This window comes from Helianthus annuus, chromosome 11 (assembly GCF_002127325.2).
Source record: "Helianthus annuus cultivar XRQ/B chromosome 11, HanXRQr2.0-SUNRISE, whole genome shotgun sequence".
NCBI classification, from domain to species: Eukaryota; Viridiplantae; Streptophyta; class Magnoliopsida; order Asterales; family Asteraceae; genus Helianthus; species Helianthus annuus.
Window position 1 is genome coordinate 87,852,475 of NC_035443.2, and position 21,062 is coordinate 87,873,536.

At 36.4% G+C, this 21,062-nt stretch overlaps 1 protein-coding gene across 1 annotated transcript; it reads right to left on the reverse strand.

The window, feature by feature from the left end:
* Positions 1–1,696: 1,696 nt before the first annotated feature.
* On the reverse strand, positions 1,697–10,387 carry LOC110923653. The gene is made up of 4 exons (XM_022167719.1): positions 9,917–10,387; positions 9,713–9,868; positions 6,883–6,892; positions 1,697–2,073 (listed from the first exon to the last, which is right to left on the reverse strand). The coding sequence occupies exons 1-4, from the start codon at positions 10,385–10,387 to the stop codon at positions 1,697–1,699; spliced, it is 1,014 nt and encodes a 337-aa protein (XP_022023411.1).
* Between the last annotated feature and the right edge of the window lie 10,675 nt (positions 10,388–21,062).

Below are 21,062 nucleotides of genomic sequence, written 5' to 3' on the forward strand. Positions count from 1 at the left end.
GTTACTTGTTTCTGAACACTCCGTGTTTGACCTTTAGAAGTACCTCGTTTGTAAAAATGTGAATCTTTTTGAACATTTTGATTTTGAACAATATTTGATTTCCAAAACTGTTGGGGTTTTGTTGCATCAACATTTGTTCTCCAACTCTGTGTTGTTCTTAATCTGAGTGGGTGAGAATTCCAGGTCTGTCTTGAATCGAACCTATTCGGGTTTGATTTCCAAGTTTGATTTGAAACAAACTTGTTTGTGTTGTACCTCCAAGTTTGTTTTGAATCAAATCTGGTTGACCTTTGTTTCACATTTTCAGATTTCTGTTTTTGAACATTATCAGACTTCTTTTTTGTTTCAACATTAACAGGTTTCAGATTTGGACACTTGCGAGCAAGATGTCCTGTTTGATCACATTTAAAACAAGTTCTTTTTGAGACAACTTTGACATGTGGTTGTTGCTTTTTCTTTTGAGCATAGAACTCTTCATTAGACTGTCGTCTAAATTGGAGTTCTTTCTCTTTGTTAGGATCGGAGGCTCTCATAATTGTGCTTGTTTGTATAATTTAAACATTAAGTGCAGCGGAAATGAACACAAACTTTGTAAGCACAATTAAGGAAGAAGATAGTTTTCATAAACACATGCTTTTCATAGAGTCGAATGATTACAATACAAAGTAAAAGATTTACAGAGCATGCTTACAAACTAAACTCCCCCTCAGCCTAATGCTCTAAGGTTGATTGCACAAGATGAAAGGATTAGACTAGAGGAGAAAAACCCACTCAGTCAATCAAATGTAACAGTACAGGGTACTATTACATTTATAGGCAAACCAAACCACTGAAGCATCTTAGCTGACGGCACCATGAAAGCGACATCTAACAAACTAACAAACTCTATCTTCTGTTCTTTAACAACTGACCATACAGACACTGACTACTTTCTAAAACACTGATGTATAAACACTGATTCTTCATTCCACTGATGTAGTCAACCACTGTTGTTTGAGCATCAGTGCTTTCTTCAAAGGGTGATCAGACCTTGAATTGGCAGTGCTTTAACTCTTCAGCAGTGCTTGGATTCCAACAGTAGATTGAGCTTCAATCTTTATGCTTCATCAGTGCTTTGACTTAACAGTAGTTTACAAGATCAGCAGTTGTTGATAAGGGCAGTACTTGGAACATATCAGATGTTGGAGCCACTGTCAAGGGGAAAGTTTTGTGCAAACCGCTGCTTATGATGAATTCACTGTTGTGAACCAGTTTTGGCTTTCATTATCTGTTCCTCTGGTAGGGTTCAATCCTAACAATCTCCCCCTGGAACAGATAATGCCAAAACCCTTCATTATTCTGGATTTTTATTTCTCATCAGAAGTTCCCTAACTTGATCTTTAAATTGAAGCTTAAAATCCTGAGAACTTGTATCACCCTCATCCCTACACAGTGTATGCTCATGGAGATCTTGTAGATCTTCAACACCTAGGCCCAGTGCTTGTTTCCTTGATATGTGCTTCACTTCTCCATTGGATCTGATCAAGGTCAATACATGGGTCTTTTGATCAGACATCCATTTTAGTACTTTTGAACCTAATGGGTTTCTTGGGAGAGGTTTATTCACCGATGAGTCAGGGGATTGTGGCCCTGTGAGAGTCTGTTGATCAGTACTCAGTACATTTACTGGTTCAAAGTTTTCAACATGATCAGTACTCTAAGCTTTTGATAGTTTAGAGTTTTCAGTATGATCAATACTCTGACCTTTTGCTACTTCTGAGTTTTCAGCTGACATTTGATTGAAGGCCTTTTGTATGATTTCATTTGCTGCAGCTATGTCTTCTGCAGCTTCTTGTTCAAGCAGCTCTTGCCTTTTTCTTTGTTCAAGCTCAATATCTGTCATAACTGCTGATGTGTTTGGTGATGCTGATTTGTGTATTACCTTTTTGACAAGGTTTTGAAGTTTCACTGAGCTATCTTCATTTAGATCCATTTTCTTGATGGCTTCTGTAAAGTACCCAGCTTCTTTTTCTTTTTCTTCTTCACTGGTCAACAGTTTCCCTTTTTCTTGGTTTAACACAATGATAGGGGTATCTGCTGATGTGAACAGTGGTTTAGGATTAATGACCTATTTTGGCTCTTTAAGTTCAGGCTTCTTTGGTGGATTAGGATCTGTCATTTTTCTTCTTTTCAGCCTTTCATAAGCCTCATCTGTATACTGCTTTGTCCATTTTGCTATGGCTTTAGCAGTATCCACCTTTGCATCCACCAGCTCCTGCTTCTTTCTTTTGTACTCACATGTAAGGTCAGCAATGAGCTTTTTGTATTTGCTCCAGTTTGGAGTTGTCCGCTTCTTGCTTGGATCATTTTTTATTCTTTCAATTCTTTTTGCCTCATGCTTTAAAGCAACTATTGGCCATTCTTCAAATTGTTTTTCTTCAGCTGGATAAATTTTTTCTTTTATGATGTATGCAAGATATTCTTTTCTCATTTCTTTTCGTAGATCTGCTTTGGGTGGTAAATTTGACATTTCTTTGCTCAGCTCTCTTGCATAGTCTTCCATCTGTTTGACTTTAGTGAGCAAGAATTCCATTCTTTCAGAAATGGCTTTGTCACTTTGATCTTCACATTCTAGTTTGGCTCTTATCTTAGCCTGCCTTGCTTTGAGCTTGAGATATTCATCCATATTTTCTGGGATCATGAAGCCTATGAGAGAAGGAAATCTTCTTTTTGAAGGATCTTCCTCGGTGTAGAATTGTCTCATCTCATTTTTTACAGCTTCCAGTTCCAGTGGATATTTTGCAGCAATAGGATCATATTTGTCATCATTTACCTGAGTAGTTTTTCTTTTACTGGTGTAAGTTTTCTCCAGTGAGGGAGTGCTTTTGGGTGATTTGTTGATTGGAGTGAAGATGGCTTGAAGTGAAGTGAGAGTGCTTGGACTGACGGTGTTTGAACCACTGTTGTCATTACAACAGATGTTGTAACATCTGGTGTCTTCTGCTTTTTAGCAAGAGGTGATTGTGGTGATGTGACATTGATGAGAGCAGTGGTGGATGGCTGGCAAACAGCTGTTGAAACAACTGGTGTTTCAACCTCTGTTGTCATTACAACTACTGATGTGTTAGTAGGTGTCTTCTGCTTTTGAGCAAGTGTTGAAATGGTAGTGATTTGAGTGGTGGAAAGTGTCTGACTAACGGGTGTTGAAACAACTGGTGTTTCAACCACTGTTGTCATTACAACAGATGTTGTAACATTTGTTGTCTTCTGCTTTATGGCAGGAGGTAATGGTGATGAGTTTGGTTTTGGTGGTGGTGATGTGATTATAGATGATGATGATGATGATGATGATGATGATGATGATGATGATGGTAGAGCAGTGGTTGTGGTGGTATGTGGTGAAGTGGTGTGTGTTGATATGGCAGCTTTAGTTTGGCTATCTTTTTCTGGTTCAATATAAACACCATCCTCAATTCTCTTCTTCTTCCACTTGATTTTCTCCTCCTTTTTGGCATTATCCGGATAGGGGTTATTCATGAAGAGGACAGTGGGAGGAACTTTTCCAGTGGTGCTTTGTATGTGAGCCTTGATAGCTTTGATGTCTGCCTGAGTATCTTTAAATCTTGACTCCACCATGCTTGTCAGCATTTGTACATGTATTGCATGCTGCTGATCAGCCATTTGTTTTTATTTTTCAAGCAGGGGTTGGAATACACTCCATAGCTCATTTGCAGCAGGTGCAGGTTGTGCTGGTGCTTGAGCTGGAACAGCAGTGGATTGTGCTTTTTGAGCTTTTAACAGCTGTTGCACCATATCCTTTATTTCAGCAACTGATGTTTCAAGATTTTCAACTCTGCCCGTCAATTCCTGATATTTTAAATCATCACCCAAGTTAATGGGATCATCTGATTCCCCACCAACAGTGGTTGTATCAATGTGTGACTTAGGAAATGAATCCCAAAAATCATTCATTGATGCCCCTTGTTCTTGGTACTGGGGTCTTCTTCCTTCAGCACTTGATAGCCTTTTGAAGGTACCAGTGGGCATAACATACTCACTGGTGGTTCTTAGAGGTGTTATGGAAGGAATTGCCTTCAAAGGAGTCTTATGAATGTAACCACTGTCCAAATGTAAACCTGTGGGTTCAACATTTGTAGTGGCTGCTCCACTTGAACTACTATCAGGAATTACTTGTAATCCCTGCAGTGTAACCTCCTTAGTTGTTGCTGGGATAGCAGATGTATAAACATCAGACCCAGTCACTTGTTGGAGTATACTCTCAGTGACAGGTGATTGAGAGGAACTGGTTTGTGTCTGTGCTATATCAACTGCATGCAACAAAGGTATTATGGATTGTGGTAATGTGAGGGGTGAAGATAAAGGTGTTGAAAGAGATATGTCCTTGGGATCAGGACTAAGGAAGATGGATCCAATTGAATCCAGAGCTTCATATTGTGGGGTCCCTATGTTTACAACCTGATCCTTTTGTGAGGATGCATGAGGAGTTTGAGGCAAAGGTGGGAGATCTTTCTTCCATCTGCTGTGAGGAAGTAGCAGCAGTGGTTATTAGTGACATTTGTGTTATCACTGGCAGTGGCTCTGGGATCTCATCTTCCAGAGGTGCCTTTGTTTTGGGTTTGGGGGCTTTCTGGATGTTTTCTTTTTGGTCTTTTTGGTAATGGCAGGTGTGGGTTTCAAAGCAGTGGTTTTGCTGCTACGATCACCTGGAGCAGTGGGCTCAGCAGCCGGTACCTGAGGAGCAGTGTTATCTGCTAAATTCTGCTCAGGCACCTCTGCTTTTGTTTTTGAAGGTGTTAACATTCTAGAGAATGTTTCAGGTGTTAAACCATTTATTTGAAAATAAACACCTTGTTTGAGCAAATTTTCATTTTCCTTTCCAAATTTTTGTTCAAAATAGTAACTTAGAAACCTTGGAAAGAGCAAAAATGATTTGCTGTCAACATTTTTTACCAAGTCATTAAAGATCTCCTGGGAATAGTTAAAATTTTCATTGTTTAAAATAGCATAACCCAGACATTGAATCTTTAATGGTATTTCGTTAAAAGCAGTTGTTTTATTTGAGACACACATCAAAAGAGTGTGAAATAAAAACCTAGGTGCAGAAGGAAAGAAACCTTTTTGTAAGGTATCTCTTTTTGGTTGTTCTGCATACCCCCTTTTTAGAAAATCAGTTTTCAACTTGCTTTTAGAAAAGGAAGTTTTACCTTGCTGATCATCGAGTTTAAAGACTTCTGAAATGGATTGTGGAGAAATTTGAATTGCTTTACCCTGTATAGAGGAGTTGGTGGCTATAACATTCTCGCCTTGTTTTTCAAGGGTAGCATTTTTCCAGAACTCTCTCTGGGTTTGTTGGTAAATGGGAGCATCTGCTATTCGCAAAGTTTTGTACTTTGATGCAGATAAGGTGTCGATGATGGAATCGAAGGTGTTGGTGGTAGTGGGTTTTGTGAGTAGACCCAAGTAATTGTGAGGAGATTTGTATGGGATTTCAATGGGTTCAGCGACCATTTGAGTGGCGTCTTTGGAAACAAAGGATGAGGATGATTTTGATTTTGATTTTGATTTCGCCATTTTGATGAAGAAGATCAAAGAATGATTTGAGATGAAGAGTGGGAAACTGCTTTGAGAAGAGAATTTTTGGAATTCAATTCGACAGTGTAAAACCCTGTTTGGGGTTTTGATCAGGGTTTTATTTAGGGAAAAAGTGAATGCTGATGTGGCAGCGGTTACAATGATCTGATGGCTAAAAACTGACCTCGTGCCAACCTCTGATAAAAGGATGAATAATGGAGGACAGTTGTTTTGAGAGCCACTGATGAAACAAACATCATTGCTTACAACGGTAACAAATGAAACAGTGGGTGATTTTTACTATCAGTGGATAACATATCAGTGGATAAAGCACTGATTTTGAACAACAGTTGCTTAGCATGAAAATGAAAGAGCAGAGGTTGACTTTCAGCAGTGGACAGTGTTTAAGAAGCAGATGTTTGAGCACAACAGTGGTAGGGAAATGATGAGGTTTTGAAAGACAATTACATCAGCAACTGTTAGTGCAACACTGATTGAAATTTTGACAAACGTTTTGAGCATCTGCTTGTTCAGATGAGAGGATTGATTTTGTCTTGTGTAAACACAATATCATGTCTAACATTTGTTGATCTGCAGGAATGATATACTTAACAAAATACATTTTAGATGCAGATTATCAAGTTTAATTTGTCAGCAGTTTTTCCAGAAATTTATGTTCAAGGTTTTGCCACATGTTTATTACAAGTTTTGAAGCTTTTATAAATTCCTGACAGTGGTTTAGTATCCCAGATGATGAAAACCTTTTTACTAAGGCTACTCATTTTGTGTCTAATTATCTGCATTAGAACATGAGTATCTCAGTAGTTTAAAATCTGTTAGCAATCAATTTTTAATCTGTGATAAAACAAGCTTGAGGTTGATATGACCTTGGCACTAATACCTTTTCCGTTTGATCTGTTTTTAAGGAAAATATCACCAACAAAAAAATAGGTTCTATATCCTGACACGAGATTGATACTTCTACTATCAAAAACAAGTAAAAGTACAAAATATATTATTCAAAAAAAAAAAAGAATAATATATCCTGTTTTATTTGAGAAAAACCTTTTCAAAAAAAAAAAAAAAATAAAGGTTATTCTGAAAACAACATCAAAAAGGATCTGGTATATTTTCAATTAAAACTCATAGTCACATCTCTCAAGTTCTTAGAAAAATAGTCAATGCCTTGAAATGACTATTTTATATGACCATTTCCTTGTTAATTGATTACAAAAAGAGGAGACATGTGATGATTCTGAAATGCTTGTCTAGTCCTCTTGTCAGATTTATCATTGGTGATACTATTGTTACCTGAACTTCCCTGAATCAATGAATGCACATAATTGCTTGATGATCATTGTTCTCCCCAATTTTGGACTCTTAAGTGTTTTACGTTTATACTCTTTTCTTTTGACTTCAAAAGTTTTGAGATAAACACACTTTTGAGTTTTTGTGATTTTTCTTCTTCCCTTTTTGCCCATTCCATAGATAAGTTTTCAAATACTTACTAGAAAGTTCTAAGGAAGGAATACTTTAAATCCAAAATCATTTTACAGTAATATTTTGTGAGACTTGGTCATTTTCACACATGCTTATGACAAATTTCACATTACTCATGATTTGGATGATTTTGTCACTTGATTTTCTTAATGTATTTTTAACACAATTGATTTTGGTCCTTTTAAAGGATCCTCAACCTGTTTTTCAATACACAAGATCCACATAGCTAAAATTTTACTTTCCCTCTTTTTAAGTTAACAAAAACACTCATGTTTTCATCCGAACATGGATTTTGTTGACATGAGGCAAACACTTTAGTTATGATAAAAACATCACAAACTTCATAACAATTGACATCAATTTTGTGAAATAACATAACTATACCATAGTCATCAGACGTATTTTCAGATCTGAGAGCTATAGGTGATTTATGCATGACATCACATGTTATGTGAAGTCTGTGTGTCTTATGACATCTTGGTTGTTCTACAGAGCATCTGAATAATCACTTTGAACATGATTTCTCGTTACTCTATTTTTCAACTAAATATAATCAACCTAAGCATCAATGAATTTTGAGCTGAACTGTTATGTCAAATTGATTGTTAGATCGAATTTGACTGTCCAGGCTCTGATACCAATTGTTAGGATCGGAGGCTCTCATAATTGTTCTTGTTTCTATAATTTAAACATTAAGTGCAGTGGAAATGAACACAAACTTTGTAAGCACAATTAAGGAAGAAGATAGTTTTCATAAACACATGCTTTTCATAGAGTCGAATGATTACAATACAAAGCAAAAGATTTACAGAGCATGCTTACAAACTAAACTCCCCCTCAGCCTGATGCTCCAAGGTTGATTGCACAAGATGAAAGGATTAGACTAGAGGAGAAAAACCCACTCAGTCAATCAAATGTAACAGTACAGGGTACTGTTACATTTATAGGCAAACCAAACCACTGAAGCATCTTAGCTGACGTCACCATAAAAGCGACATCTAACAAACTAACAAACTCTATCTACTGTTCTTTAACAACTGACCATACAGACACTGATTACTTTCTAAACCACTAATGTATAAACACTGATTCTTCATTCCACTGATGTAGTCAACCACTGTTGTTTGAGCATCAGTGCTTTCTTCAAAGGGTGATCAGACCTTTAATGGGCAGTGCTTTAATTCTTCAGCAGTGCTTAGATTCCGTCAGTAGATTGAGCTTCAATCTTTATGCTTCATCAGTGCTTTGACTTAACAGTAGTTTACAAGATCAACAGTTGTTGATAAGGGCAGTACTTGGAACATATCAGATATTGGAGCCACTGTCAAGGGGAAAGTTTAGTGCAAACCGCTGCTTATGATGAATCCACTGTTGTGAACCAGTTTTGGCTTTCATTATCTGTTCCTCTGGTAGGGTTCAATCCCAACACTCTTCTTCTGAACTTGTTCCGTGAACAAAATTCATTTGTTTCTGATAATTTGGTGTTTCATTTTTATTCCAATTTTGTTTCTTTTTATAACCCAACCCAACATTCATGTTTTTCTTTTTGTAACCAGGTTTGTTATAAAAAGTTTTGTGACTCTTTCCAGCAAACTTTGGAATTTCAGATTTCTCAGTCTCAACCATTTTGAAAACTTTGTCAATCTTTTCTGAAATTACATTCTGAATCGGAAATACAACATCTAAGAATAATTTGTCCGATCCAATCATGGTATAAACCAATCCTTTTGAATCATCATTCAAATTTTTCTTGGATTTTGAGTTTTTTCAGATATTCTTCATGAAAACTACCTTCATTTTCATCCTGTGAATCAGATTTACCTTTTCAACCGACTCTTCTTTCAACACACTTTCAACGACCTTACCTACCACATCTGAATCACTAGAATCATCAGATTTGGAATAGGTTATGTCAATGTTATCTGGGAATTGATCTACCAAGTTGAAAGCTTTTTCGACCTTTTCATCATCATAAAATACAAACTTTTCCGGTGGAGGAACTTGATGATACTCTGAGCCAATGCCCTTTTTGTTTTGCTCAGAATCTTTACCATCCGGTTTTATGTTGAAAATTCTTTCAAGCACATATGATGATGCATGATAACTTTTCAATTTGTTGTTATCCTGTTCTAAATCAGCAATCTGGCGTTTTAGCTTAGCAACATCCTCAATGTAAGAATTTACAACTTGTTTCTTTATTTCATACAGTCGCTTAAACATATCAGTTGTTTCAGAACAATATCTCAATCTCGATTGAACAAGTTTCATTTGACCTTTCACATCTTCATATGACTTTTTAGTAATGTGATAAGCCAACTTTATTGAATCATATTCTTTTTTCATTTCTTGAAAAACATTTTCTTTTTGATCACATTCTTCGGTCTTTTCCAAAACATTTTCTTTCAAAACCTCATTTTTTTCTAATTTTTTTAAATTTTTAAAAGGTTTCATCATTTTCTTTTAAAACTTTTTCATTTTCTAACATTTCTTGGTATTTATTTTTGAAAACTTCTTCGATTTTAGTGAATTCAAGATCTCTTGTTCTGAACTTTTCGTCTTTTTCAATACAAGCACTGCACGTTTCCATGCATTTCTTGCACTGTTCAACAATTTCATTTAAGATTTCAGAATCAGAATTTACCTCAGTGATTGGCATCTCATTGTTTGCTTCCCTCTGCTTTTGATCAACATCACTCTTCTTCTCATCACCTGCATCAACACCAACATCACAAGTAACCTCCAAAATCTCATCCTTCACTTCAACCGAACTTTCAAGCTTCTTCTCAGCTTCTTCAACCTACTGTTCTTCAATACCAACTTCTTTTTCAACATTTTTTCTTTCTACCTTCTCTTCCTCAGAAATTTTCACATTTTCAACTTTAACTTCTTCAGCTATCTTCTTCAAATCATTCACCATCTCATCAACATTCTTCTTCATTCTCTCTTCATCCTTCTTCCTTAGACTTGCAGTCATAACCTCTCTAAGGAGTTTTTCAAACCTTTTTACATACGTTTTATCTTTTCCAACATTTGTATAGTATTCGACAGATCGAGGGATTTCTAAAAGAATATCATCAAAAATTATGTCTTTCTTGGGAACAACAGGTTCACCATTTCTATTTACGTAGCATTCTCTCTTCTTGTCCCATCTTTTATTGCTTACAGCATTTTCATATTCTTCTTGCATTTCATTAATTTTGTTCCACGCAATGTTTCTTTCTCTGTATGTTTTCTCTTCCAGAATCTCTTCTCTGGTTTTCTCTTTAATCTCAGCAACAAAAACATAATGTTTGCCTTGTGATATTTTTTCTGCCATGAGCTGTGACTTGATTATTATCTTGATCACTCAGAATTTCTTCTTGATTTCCCTTTTTCATTTCAGCAGCCAATGCTGAATCGGATGGAACATATTTGTCCCAACTGAAACCTTCTGCTACTTTTTCATCATCTTGATGTATAAGTAAATCTTTCTTCTTGGGATTACTTTCAATCATTTTCGGCTCTTCTTTGCTAAAGGTGGTAAATCACTTTTCGGTAATAATCATCATTGAAAGGATTTTCATTTCCATCGACTGCAGAATTATGACATTCTCTCTTGAAATGACCTCTTTGCTTGCATTTGAAACAGGTCACTTTGGATTTATCAAATCCCAGTTTAGTTGATGGACCACCGATAGACTGCTTCCCAGTAATCTCCATATATCTCTGAGCTCTTCTGATGCAACTAGCCAAACACCAGCGAATATTTATGAGTTCCATTTCTTCCGGATCAATCTGGTCATAGTCTTCTTTGGTCAATTCAGAATTTCCAATTTTGCCAGCTACTAAACCTTCATACGATTCTAGAGCGGATGCAAGAAAACTCATTTGTTGCTTGGCTGCATTGATGCTCATAGACGAAAAATTCTTTAATTTGAGAGCAATGTTGCAGAGAACTTCTTCGGATTCTTCTATACTTGCTTTTGATGAAGATGAATGATATCCTGGATTGTAACTTGATGAACTTGTCTGAGGTTCTTTTGTCTTTACACCACTAAATGCCGTCTTTGGTGATTCACTAACTTTCACTGAAGGTATGTTACCTTTGTAATAAAGACCAACATTCTGAAGATGTGAAGAACTGTTCATCTTGCTTTGTTTTTGAAGCTCCAGTTCATGACTTTCAATTTTTTCTATCAAGACATCAAGAGAAATTGTATCATATAACACATCATTTTTCAGCATGAATACAAATGTTTGCCACTGATCAGCTCGTGGTAACGCTTCTATGATCTTATCAATTATTTCTTCTCTAGTTTTCACAATTCCAAAACGATCAAGTTCAATTTTTAAATGACCAAATCTTTCTATCATTTGTCTAACTGATTCACCTTTCAAGCTATCAAACAAATCAAATTCTTTCTTTAATAATGCAATTTTATTTTTCTTGATTTGTTTACCCCCTCAGCTTTTACCCGTAAAGCTTCCCAGACAGATTTTGATGACCCATCATGTTGAAGTAAAGCAAACAGGTCATTTCTAATTGATGATTGAATTAAAGCAATCATTCTCTGTTCAGCTGAGAATTCCCTTTTATCTTCTACTGATAAGCTTTTGAGTGGGGTTTCTTCTCCTTTATCATCAACTGGTCTACTATAACCAAATTCCAAACAAAACCAACTTTCATGAGCGTAAGCTTTTGCCCAGTTGATGAACCGTTCTTTCCACCAAGTGTAGTCTTCAATGCTTTCGAGCGTTGGTGGTTTTGAATGTGTTCCACAGAAATTATCATGTTTGATATTTTCATTGATCGCTTTTGTTATAGCTTTTGGTGTAACAGTTGAGGTTTCGGAAGACTCGGATGTAATTGCGTTGAAAAATGTGTTCCACAGAAAATTCTTCAGCCATGATTTGATCTTCTAAAATTTCCTGGATGACAAACAAACAAACACAATCAGTTTAAACAATATCAAATATCTTGAAACAAATTGACACACGGTTGGCACGAAATGATCTTGACACGAAATGAGTTTTGATGCGGAATCAGTCTTCAAACAAAATGAACTTTGACACGAAATAATTCTTTCAAATGAAATGACTTCTTGGTACAAAATCAATTTTGGTGCGGAATGAACTCTTCCAAACGAAATAGTAGTCTTCAAGCGAAATGACCTAATGATGTTGATTTCACGCGAAATAGATGTACTTTTTCAAACAAAATAGTCTTTGGTATGAAATACAAGTTGTTTTCGTACGAAATGAAGTTCCAAATTTGATTTCATGCAAAATAAAGTCCACAAGATTGATTTCGTACGAAATGAAGTCCAATAAAGTGATTTCGTACGAAATGACGTTCAAACTGTTGATTTCGTGCGAAACGATAATGCCTATTTCGTGCGGAATAATGATGACGTCAGCATATCGGCCATTATTTTGTCAAATTGATCCTGTTTTACTTCGAATTTTGGTCCAATTCTTTCAAGGATTTGTTAAAACTGTGTTTTACATGATATATTTGAAATTCAATCCATTTTGACCGTGAAAAGTTATTAAATTTGAAAAAGAAGGTGTAGAAGTCAGATTTTATGATGAAATCAAGCTGAATCTGTATGAACTCTTCCTCCTGAACTCTGATACCACTTGTAGGATCGTTGTGCGACCTGAATGAGTCGTTCAGAAGAGTTTTGCTCCGAATCAAAGGCGGAATTCAGAGAAACGGACTTGTTTACAGCTTGATTCAATTATAATGTCTCTTGTATTGATATAATAATCTTACAGCACCTGGAGACAATTCGGCAGAGCTTCGCTACTCAAATCCGAAAGTTACAAATGACAAACCAGCACCTACTATATATAGGCATCTGATTTCGCACGGAATAGCCAAAGGTTGATTTCGTGCGAAATACCCACTGGTCATTTCGTGCGAAATAGCCTTTGGCTATTTCGTGCGAAATAGCTATCACACACACAAACTCAGTTTCTAGCATCCCGAGCACTGGTTTATCCTATCTTGTTACACGACTCGATACAAGACGAAGTCGACAGACATAGTGCACTAACAAAGCCGATATTGTGGGGATCATTTTGTGCCATTTTCTTTTGTTCTTTTAGAGAAAAAACAGAGTATGTGATAGATACTATTGAGTTCTTCACTTTTCAACTCTGAGCTACGAACAAGATTGGATCTTTGTTGAGTTGATCTTCGTATGTTAATCTGATTATGAAATCAAGCTTAACGTGACAAAGCTTTGATACCAATTATTAAGTCTGAGTTTACAAGGTTTGTGAAAAGCTAATCAATTAGGCTCAAAACAATTTTGTGTTGCTAATAAAAAAATAAGTAATCACAAACAAGAAGTCATCATCAACAATTGTTTTTCATTGATTCAAATTATTCAAATTTTTTTACAAAAGATTGATTCTACAGACTCCCCCTCAGACTGATCACTATAACAAAATTGTTTGTACAAAAGAAAAGGGGATGTGTAGTGATAAATAGATCTTTAACTGGTGAGATCTATTTATACTAAGTATGAAAGCTCTGTTTGTGATTGACTGATATCACCCTAATAGTGACATCTAAGATTCCTAACAGAAAAGATTCCACAGATGTTGCAAACATCTGTGCAAATCTAACATCTGTTCTAAGTATGCTAAACACTCATAAAACAAGTATTATTACATTGGGAAACATGTGTTTGGACTATCCTCTATTGCTTTGATCCAAACATGTGTTTGGCCAGACAGATGTTTGGCCTTCTTCATTAGACCTTTGGCTTCAAGAGACTTTATGAGTCAACAAAGCTTGTTTCTTCTTGAAAAGTGCTTGTCTGTCTTCAATAGATGCTCTGATTTAGGTGTTCAAGATTCACTATCTTTGGGGAGAATCTGGTTCAAACTTCTGTTTATTTCTTGATTACAAGATCATGTTTTGGCTTTTGAATATCATCTGTTATTTTGTAGGTCCCCCTAGAATAGATGATGCCAAAATAGATGTTTATTTGATTAATTTTTATTCCTCTTCAACTTATCTCTGACTTGAACTTTAAATTGCTTTTCAAATCTTTCTGAGAGTAAGTCATTAACATCCCTTTCGAATGGAAGACCTAGTAGATCTTGCAAATCTTCAATTTTCAGGCTCATCACACTATTCATTGAAGTCTTTTTCACTTCTTCATTTTCCTTGACTATTGTTAATTCATGGCTTGCGCTGTGTGAGGACAATTTTTTAATTTTAGAGGCAGATGAAGTTACCGGGAATGTTTTTATTGGAAGAGGTGAGGGAACAAAATTTTCCCAAAACTAACCCAAACAAGTCTGCTGGTTTTGTATCAGGATGACTAAATATAAGTTCATTTCTGATCCCTGCCTTCCTGATCTCATCTTCGTATTTTTTTAGATCTTCCGCAGACCTTTCCTTTTGTCTTTTAAGGTGGCTTCTAACCATTGAGGAGACATGTTTTGCAGATGGAAGTTCAGAAGGATTAATTTGTGAGATGATATTAAGTCTTCATAACTAGGAGTTTTGGAGACTGAGGGATCTACAACTTTTAATTCTTTAAGCTTCTTGTAGCTCTCTTTGAATGTTGGCCCATCCCATCTAGCCATGGATTGCATTGATCCAAATTTCGCAGCAACCATCTCCTTCCATTCTTCTTAATTCAACTGGTTTTTGACCAACATGTTTTCTATCTACAGCCCGGTTGGGAGGAGTGGGCTTGATGTCTGGATTGAGCTTTAACATCTCAATCCTTGTGATCTCTTCTAGAAGGGCTTCTGTAGTCTAACCAGAGAATTAAGCTCTTGAGGCTCTATAAGTCTTATTTTGCATGATGAAATCCAAATAATCTTCCTTTAGTTACTTTTTTGAGGTTATGGTTGCTTACTGGTCCTTGAGAAGCCTTTTGACTAACATCTTTTGCAAAATCTTCAAGTATATTCACTTTTTTTTGAATTCTGCAGACATGATTTGCTGAGCCTCCTTATCACTTTTCCCATTGCTTTTGAAAGAAACTATCTTTTCAGCCTGTTTGGTCTTTAATTCAATGTACTCTTATACATTTTTAGGCTTTTCATATCTTTTAAAGGATGGAAAGATAACTTGACTGATGTCAGTTGTGGAGTAGAATGATTTTATATCTTTGATACATTTTCTAACTCTAGTGGGTCAAGTATGGTGGGTAGTAGTTTTATAGCTGGAGTTATGATGGTGAAAGTTGTGGTTGTGGTAATGGATGGATGAGATACAATAGATGAAGTTGTGGTGGTTGTAGTTTTCATAGGTGAGGCATTAGGAGTTTCTTCGTCATCATCTTGGACAATGAATTTAGTTCTCATGGTTCTGGTTTGAAGTGTTTGTGTTTTTGATGGTGGTTGTGGACGTTGTGTTGTTGGTTTTCTTTTGAGGAGTCCTTTAGGAGACTTGTGTGTTGGTGATGGTGGTTGAGTAGTTGTAACCTCTGTTGTCATTTTTGTAGTGGTAACAGATGTTTGGACAATGGGAGCAGTGGTTGAGTGGTGGGTGTTTGAATGGATGTGACAATGGTTAAGATAGTTGTTGCAGCAGTGCTTTCTGAAACATTTGTTGAAGAACCTTGATTATCTTGGATCTTCTTTGATGGTGGTTGTGGACGTTGTGTTGTTGGTTTTCTTTTGAGGAGTCCTTTAGGAGACTTGTGTGTTGGTGATGGTGGTTGAGTAGTTGTAACCTCTGTTGTCATTTTTGTAGTGGTAACAGATGTTTGGACAATGGGAGCAGTGGTTGAGTGGTGGGTGTTTGAATGGATGTGACAATGGTTAAGATAGTTGTTGCAGCAGTGCTTTCTGAAACATTTGTTGAAGAACCTTGATTATCTTGGATCTTCTTTCTTTCAATGATATCTTGCATTGTAATCTGCATATTAGCTTCCCTTGTATCCCTTTTCTTTCTTTTTCTGCTGCTTTAGCAAGTTCTTCTTGTCTTGCCTTTTTAAGTGCAGCAATGTCCGACCTTTTTCCAACCTTTTTTACTAGAGGTGGGAGCTTTCTCATGCAATCTTCCTCCCCCTTTTTGGCATCATATTCATATTTAGGGAGAATGAGAGTTTTACCAGTGTTTTCAAGAATAAAGTCTTTGATGGCTTTAACCTCTACCTGAGTATCTTTGTACTTGGTATCCACCATTTATCTTATCAACTCTACTTGCATGTTGTGTTTTTCTTCTGAAGATTCCTTTTGAAGGTGTAAGTATGGTTGAACATGTTCCCACATTTCTTTTTCATTGTCTGCATTTGATGGTCGAGTTTTAGAGTTTTCTACCAAAGTCTTCATCATTTTGTTGATTTCTTCAATGGATGACTCCAACTTGGTGACTATCTCCATCAATTCAGGATCGTTTAATCCATCATCTAATTTAATAGGATCATCTGAATTCCCACCAGAGGTGATTGTACCCAGTTTTGAACTAGGTGCCCCTTTTTCTTGGTACTAGGGACTTCCAACTGGTGAAGAGACTATTGTCTCAGTCGTTGTTTCCTTCAAGGGGGTCTTAATGATGTAACCACTGTCCAAATGTGAGGCTGTTCTCTCTACCGTTGTAGTAGCTGCCCTACTTGAAATACCTACAAGTGTCTCTTGAGTCACATGAGGTGTTGCATCCTCTGCTTGTGGGATAGCAATGATTTCTAAGCTTGCCCTAGTCACATGTTGAAGTGTACTCTCTGTGATTTATTGTTGAGAGGAACTAGGTATGTGCAAGTCAGTTGTATCAATTGCATCAAGAAATTTTTGGAATGATGATGGGATTATTTTAGTTGGTGGAGGTGAGGAAAGAGAAGCAGCTCTGGGAGAGGGGCTTGAGTAGAGGTATTCAAGTGAAATATCTCCTTCTTGATTTGGTTCCCCTATGCTTAAAACACTCTCCTTTTGCGAGGATGAGTGAGGAGTTTGGATATGTGGAGATGCTTGCATCTGTTGTGAGGAAGTACCAACAGATGTTTGCTACATTTGTGTTACAACAGGTACCTCTGGCATCACAACCCCTAGAGATACCTTCTTTTTTGTTTTTCTTTTAGATTTGGGGATTGGATGGAAGTGGTTTTTGTGGAAATGTCTAGTGTGTGTTCCACAGTGCTAGGTTTTGCACCATGGTCACAAGGAGTAAAAGTTTCCTTTGAAAGACTGTTACTTTCAAGGGCTTCACCCTGTTCAAAAATTTATTGTCTTAAAACATTTTTAACGTAAAATGTCACACCCCCAAAATCCACACGCGGAGTAGCACCGCCTGGAGGCATGACATGACCAGGATCAAGCCACCAATCATATTGAACAATACCATTAAGTAAATAAAACCAAACCCAATATAATTGGTGATTCAAAATAGACCAAACATGTTTAAGAAATCAGCGGAAGCATAGTAAAGTGTAAATAATCCAAAACATAGTTTATCATTCAATTGTTAAGCGTAGGACACAACAGTCCATGTCCCACAACGACTCCTGCTCCCCTGCAAGCTCCAGCTAAATATCTAACGACCTGCAAGGCATGTAACAACGAGTCAACAACAAAGTTGAGCGAGTCAACAACAAAGTTGAGCAAGTTCACAGTTGGTTGTTTAGTTATAGTATTCGTTTCGTAATCATATGCTCGTTTTGTAAACCATGTATCGTATTAATTCGTATCGCAGTCTCCCAAACATGTTTGCGAAGATTAGTGGGGGCTTCCCGTGTGTTACTAGACCGTGTGTATCGACTGCTACGAAAAGGTAAGAGGTGCCCTAAGTCAATGTCTATCAGCATTGACCCTTTGCCCATAGTCCCTTAGTACACGCCCGCTCGAACGACACGGTGTGAGGTTTGTTAAACCTAATAGCGCTATTAACTAATGACCCGCTCGCCATAGGCCTCGGCGATTAAGTCGATATGATGAGGGACTTAAATGATAGAGGTTTGGTCCAGTGTGTATACTTGGCATCCTACTCCCAGAGGATGGTAGAAATTATCGTTTAGTTCATTTACCCATTCCCAACCCTTGGGAATCCCATGCCTTGGAAAGAGTGTGAACTCACCTTGGTTTGCTCGGTTTGATAAGTTTCTTGTTCACAACTAAGCAGCCATTCGTAGCCTAGTATGATTACCATAATCAATTAGTTTTACATACACCTCATTTCACATAGCACACAATGAACACTATATACATTATCACATAGCTCGTCACCACATATGCATGACACCTAATCAGACCATAAACAACAACACGTCACGAACCAGTTTGTTCAAATAAACACTTAACAGTCCATAGCGTTTAACAATTTGCAGGTAATAGAAAACAATCATCACATATCACATTGTAGGAATTTATGTCATATAAACATTTCTAACACACATTCATGGTTCGGGTAACATTTTCACAGTCCATTACATTATTCTATGCAGTGTACGGCCCTTTTTGGTTAACAGTCCAATTTACGAGTTTGTGTGAAATTCAGATTTATTGTGTAAGGGTTTATGGTTGTGGCCCACATCCTATGGCCCAGTCATATAAAGTGGGTGGCTGGTCACCTTTGTGTGGCCCAACAGCCCCATACGACCCAACGTGGTAACAACCCGAGCCCACCACACTTATGACCCAACTAGGCAACTACCATGAATTTAAAGAAATTGGCTGGCCCATCATCGTATAAAATGCACATGACCTATCCCTATTTAATACTTTAATTATAAACAAGTTTTAACAACTTTAAGTTTGGCGGCCCAATTGTAAACAAATTTAGTGCATTGATTGGTCCAATAGAAATCAACAGCATTTAACATATTGACTAGTTTACAAGTTGTTCACATGATTCTTTGAATTGTCAGGCGTCTCATTATTTGGCCATATTACTTCAATATCATTGGACCATTAAAACTTATACTACAAATTGATTATGTGAATTTTTTTAGTGGGTAACTTTGATTGGACCCTCATAAAGATCGAGTGGCTACTGACTGATATGATAGACAACTTTATCACTCCTACATCATGCAATCCTATGTACTAGCAAATCAAACACACCAACCATGCAATGTCATATTACAATCGGTCCAATCATGAACAACCAAAAATGTTTTCATTCATTCAGTATTTAAAGGATTCGGTCACATGGCTCTGACATACCATTAATGAAAGATATTTGTTTTTAAAGGCCCAATCAAATTCAATTGTAACGATATCACATGCTATTTCAATTGTCAAACCTATCGATACACATGAATTAAATAACACACTTGTGAATGCAAGTTAAAAAAAAAACAATAATGAATATACTAACCAATAACCTTGATGGAATAAAGTGATGTATCGAGGGGGGGGGGGGTTTCTCCTGCCGTCGAGTTGTAGGGAGAGGGGAAGAGATTTAGGGTTTGAGGTTACCTTCTGTTTTTGAAAGGATTATGAGGGTTTACATTCTAATCATGTGTGAATTCGTTGATTGTGGGCCGAACCCATCACTCGGGTTTCATGTGGGCCGTGGACTAGCCCAAGATACTTGAAGGAGTGTTGTGCGATCGGTTATACATTGTGCGATCGGGTTTAAGTTGTGCAACTAGGATTTTGATATTCCCTTATATTTATCATTCAACCACACGTAACACATAATAAACATAATAATCCAACTTATGATCATTTCAGCTAGTCAAGTAATCACATAAAGTTCACACACGTTATATCAAAGTACAAAGAAAGGTTCGGAAATACGAGTTGTCACATAAAAGCTTCACAGACTTGGATAAAGTAGAAAAGAATTGCCCTTTCCTCGCTTGAATGCTTTTATGTTTGCTACCAAATCAATAAAAAGTGTCTGGGATAACTTGTAGTATGAATTTTTCGATATAGCATACCCCAGATGTCACACCCCGACAGCGTAAAACAACAAACCGCAACGGAACCGTCAGGGAGTCATGTCACAAAATCATTGTTTCATAACACATGGTATTTAATGTCTGGTATTTATTAAATAAAATGTTTACATTGTCTTAGATTAAACAGGAAAACATAACATAAGTTAAACTGTCTTGCATGATTTTAAGTCACTAAGGCCCAAGTCCCGCCTAAGTGTAGCATGCTCACATCAAACATTAGCTCCTGAAACACATGTGAAAATAGGTATGTTAGCATAAAAATGCCTGTGAGTAACATAGGTTTTGATGATGAGGATTCATGATTTGAATGTTAAAAGAATTGTTTAAGTAAAAAGTAGCCATGAATCCTTATAAAAGTGTTTTCTTTTATAAAATCATATGAAAATCAATATGAAAATCAAATGATTTAAAAGAAATAATGCATGGTTAAATAAATAACCGAATGATAATGACTTGTATAAAATGTGACATGTCTTGTATGAAAATATCATGTCTTATATAAAAGATGTTATGTTTTGTGTAAAAGATGTCATGTCATGTCTTTGTCGAAGTGAATTAGATAACGCCATGATATGTAATATAATAAAAGCACTTATATATAGGAAGTACCAGCAGCGTATCCACCATGCTTTTATCACATTATAGACATTTCATTATTTAAACCACTTATCATAAACCATCAAATAAAGGTCTTGTTTAAACCAATGTTAAATGTCATGTATAAACAATGTCTTGTGTAACAATGTCCTGTATAAACAATGTCTTGTATAACAAATGTCAAGTAATAACCCATGTCTTGTATGGTAAGTAAAAAGTCTTTACTTAAACCTCATGTAATAATGTCTTGTATAACCAAACGTCTTGTGTAACCAAATATCGTGTACAAAACAATGTCTTTGAATTAAACAAAGGTTTTGTTTAAATCAAAAGTTATGTTTTGAAAACCATTGGTTTTGTTGTTATAAACATTTATCAGGTTTGTTACCGAATACATTCAAGTCTTATCGACTGTCGGATAAACCCTTATCAAGTTAAAGAATTATCAAATTTTCATCGGATTCTGTCATTCCCTAAAGTCACTTCCAAACAAACCTAGGAAGCGGGAATGAGATTGTCAATCCTATGGTACCATTACAT

Excerpts from the sequence above, each read along its gene's own strand:
- LOC110923653 (XM_022167719.1), bottom strand. The coding sequence starts at position 10,387 with ATGGCAGAAAAAATATCACAAGGCAAACATTATGTTTTTGTTGCTGAG. Across the intron at positions 9,869-9,916 it reads AAATTTCTGAGGAAGAGAAG|GTTGAAGAAGCTGAGAAGAA; the intron begins GTAGAAAGAAAA and ends GAAGAACAGTAG.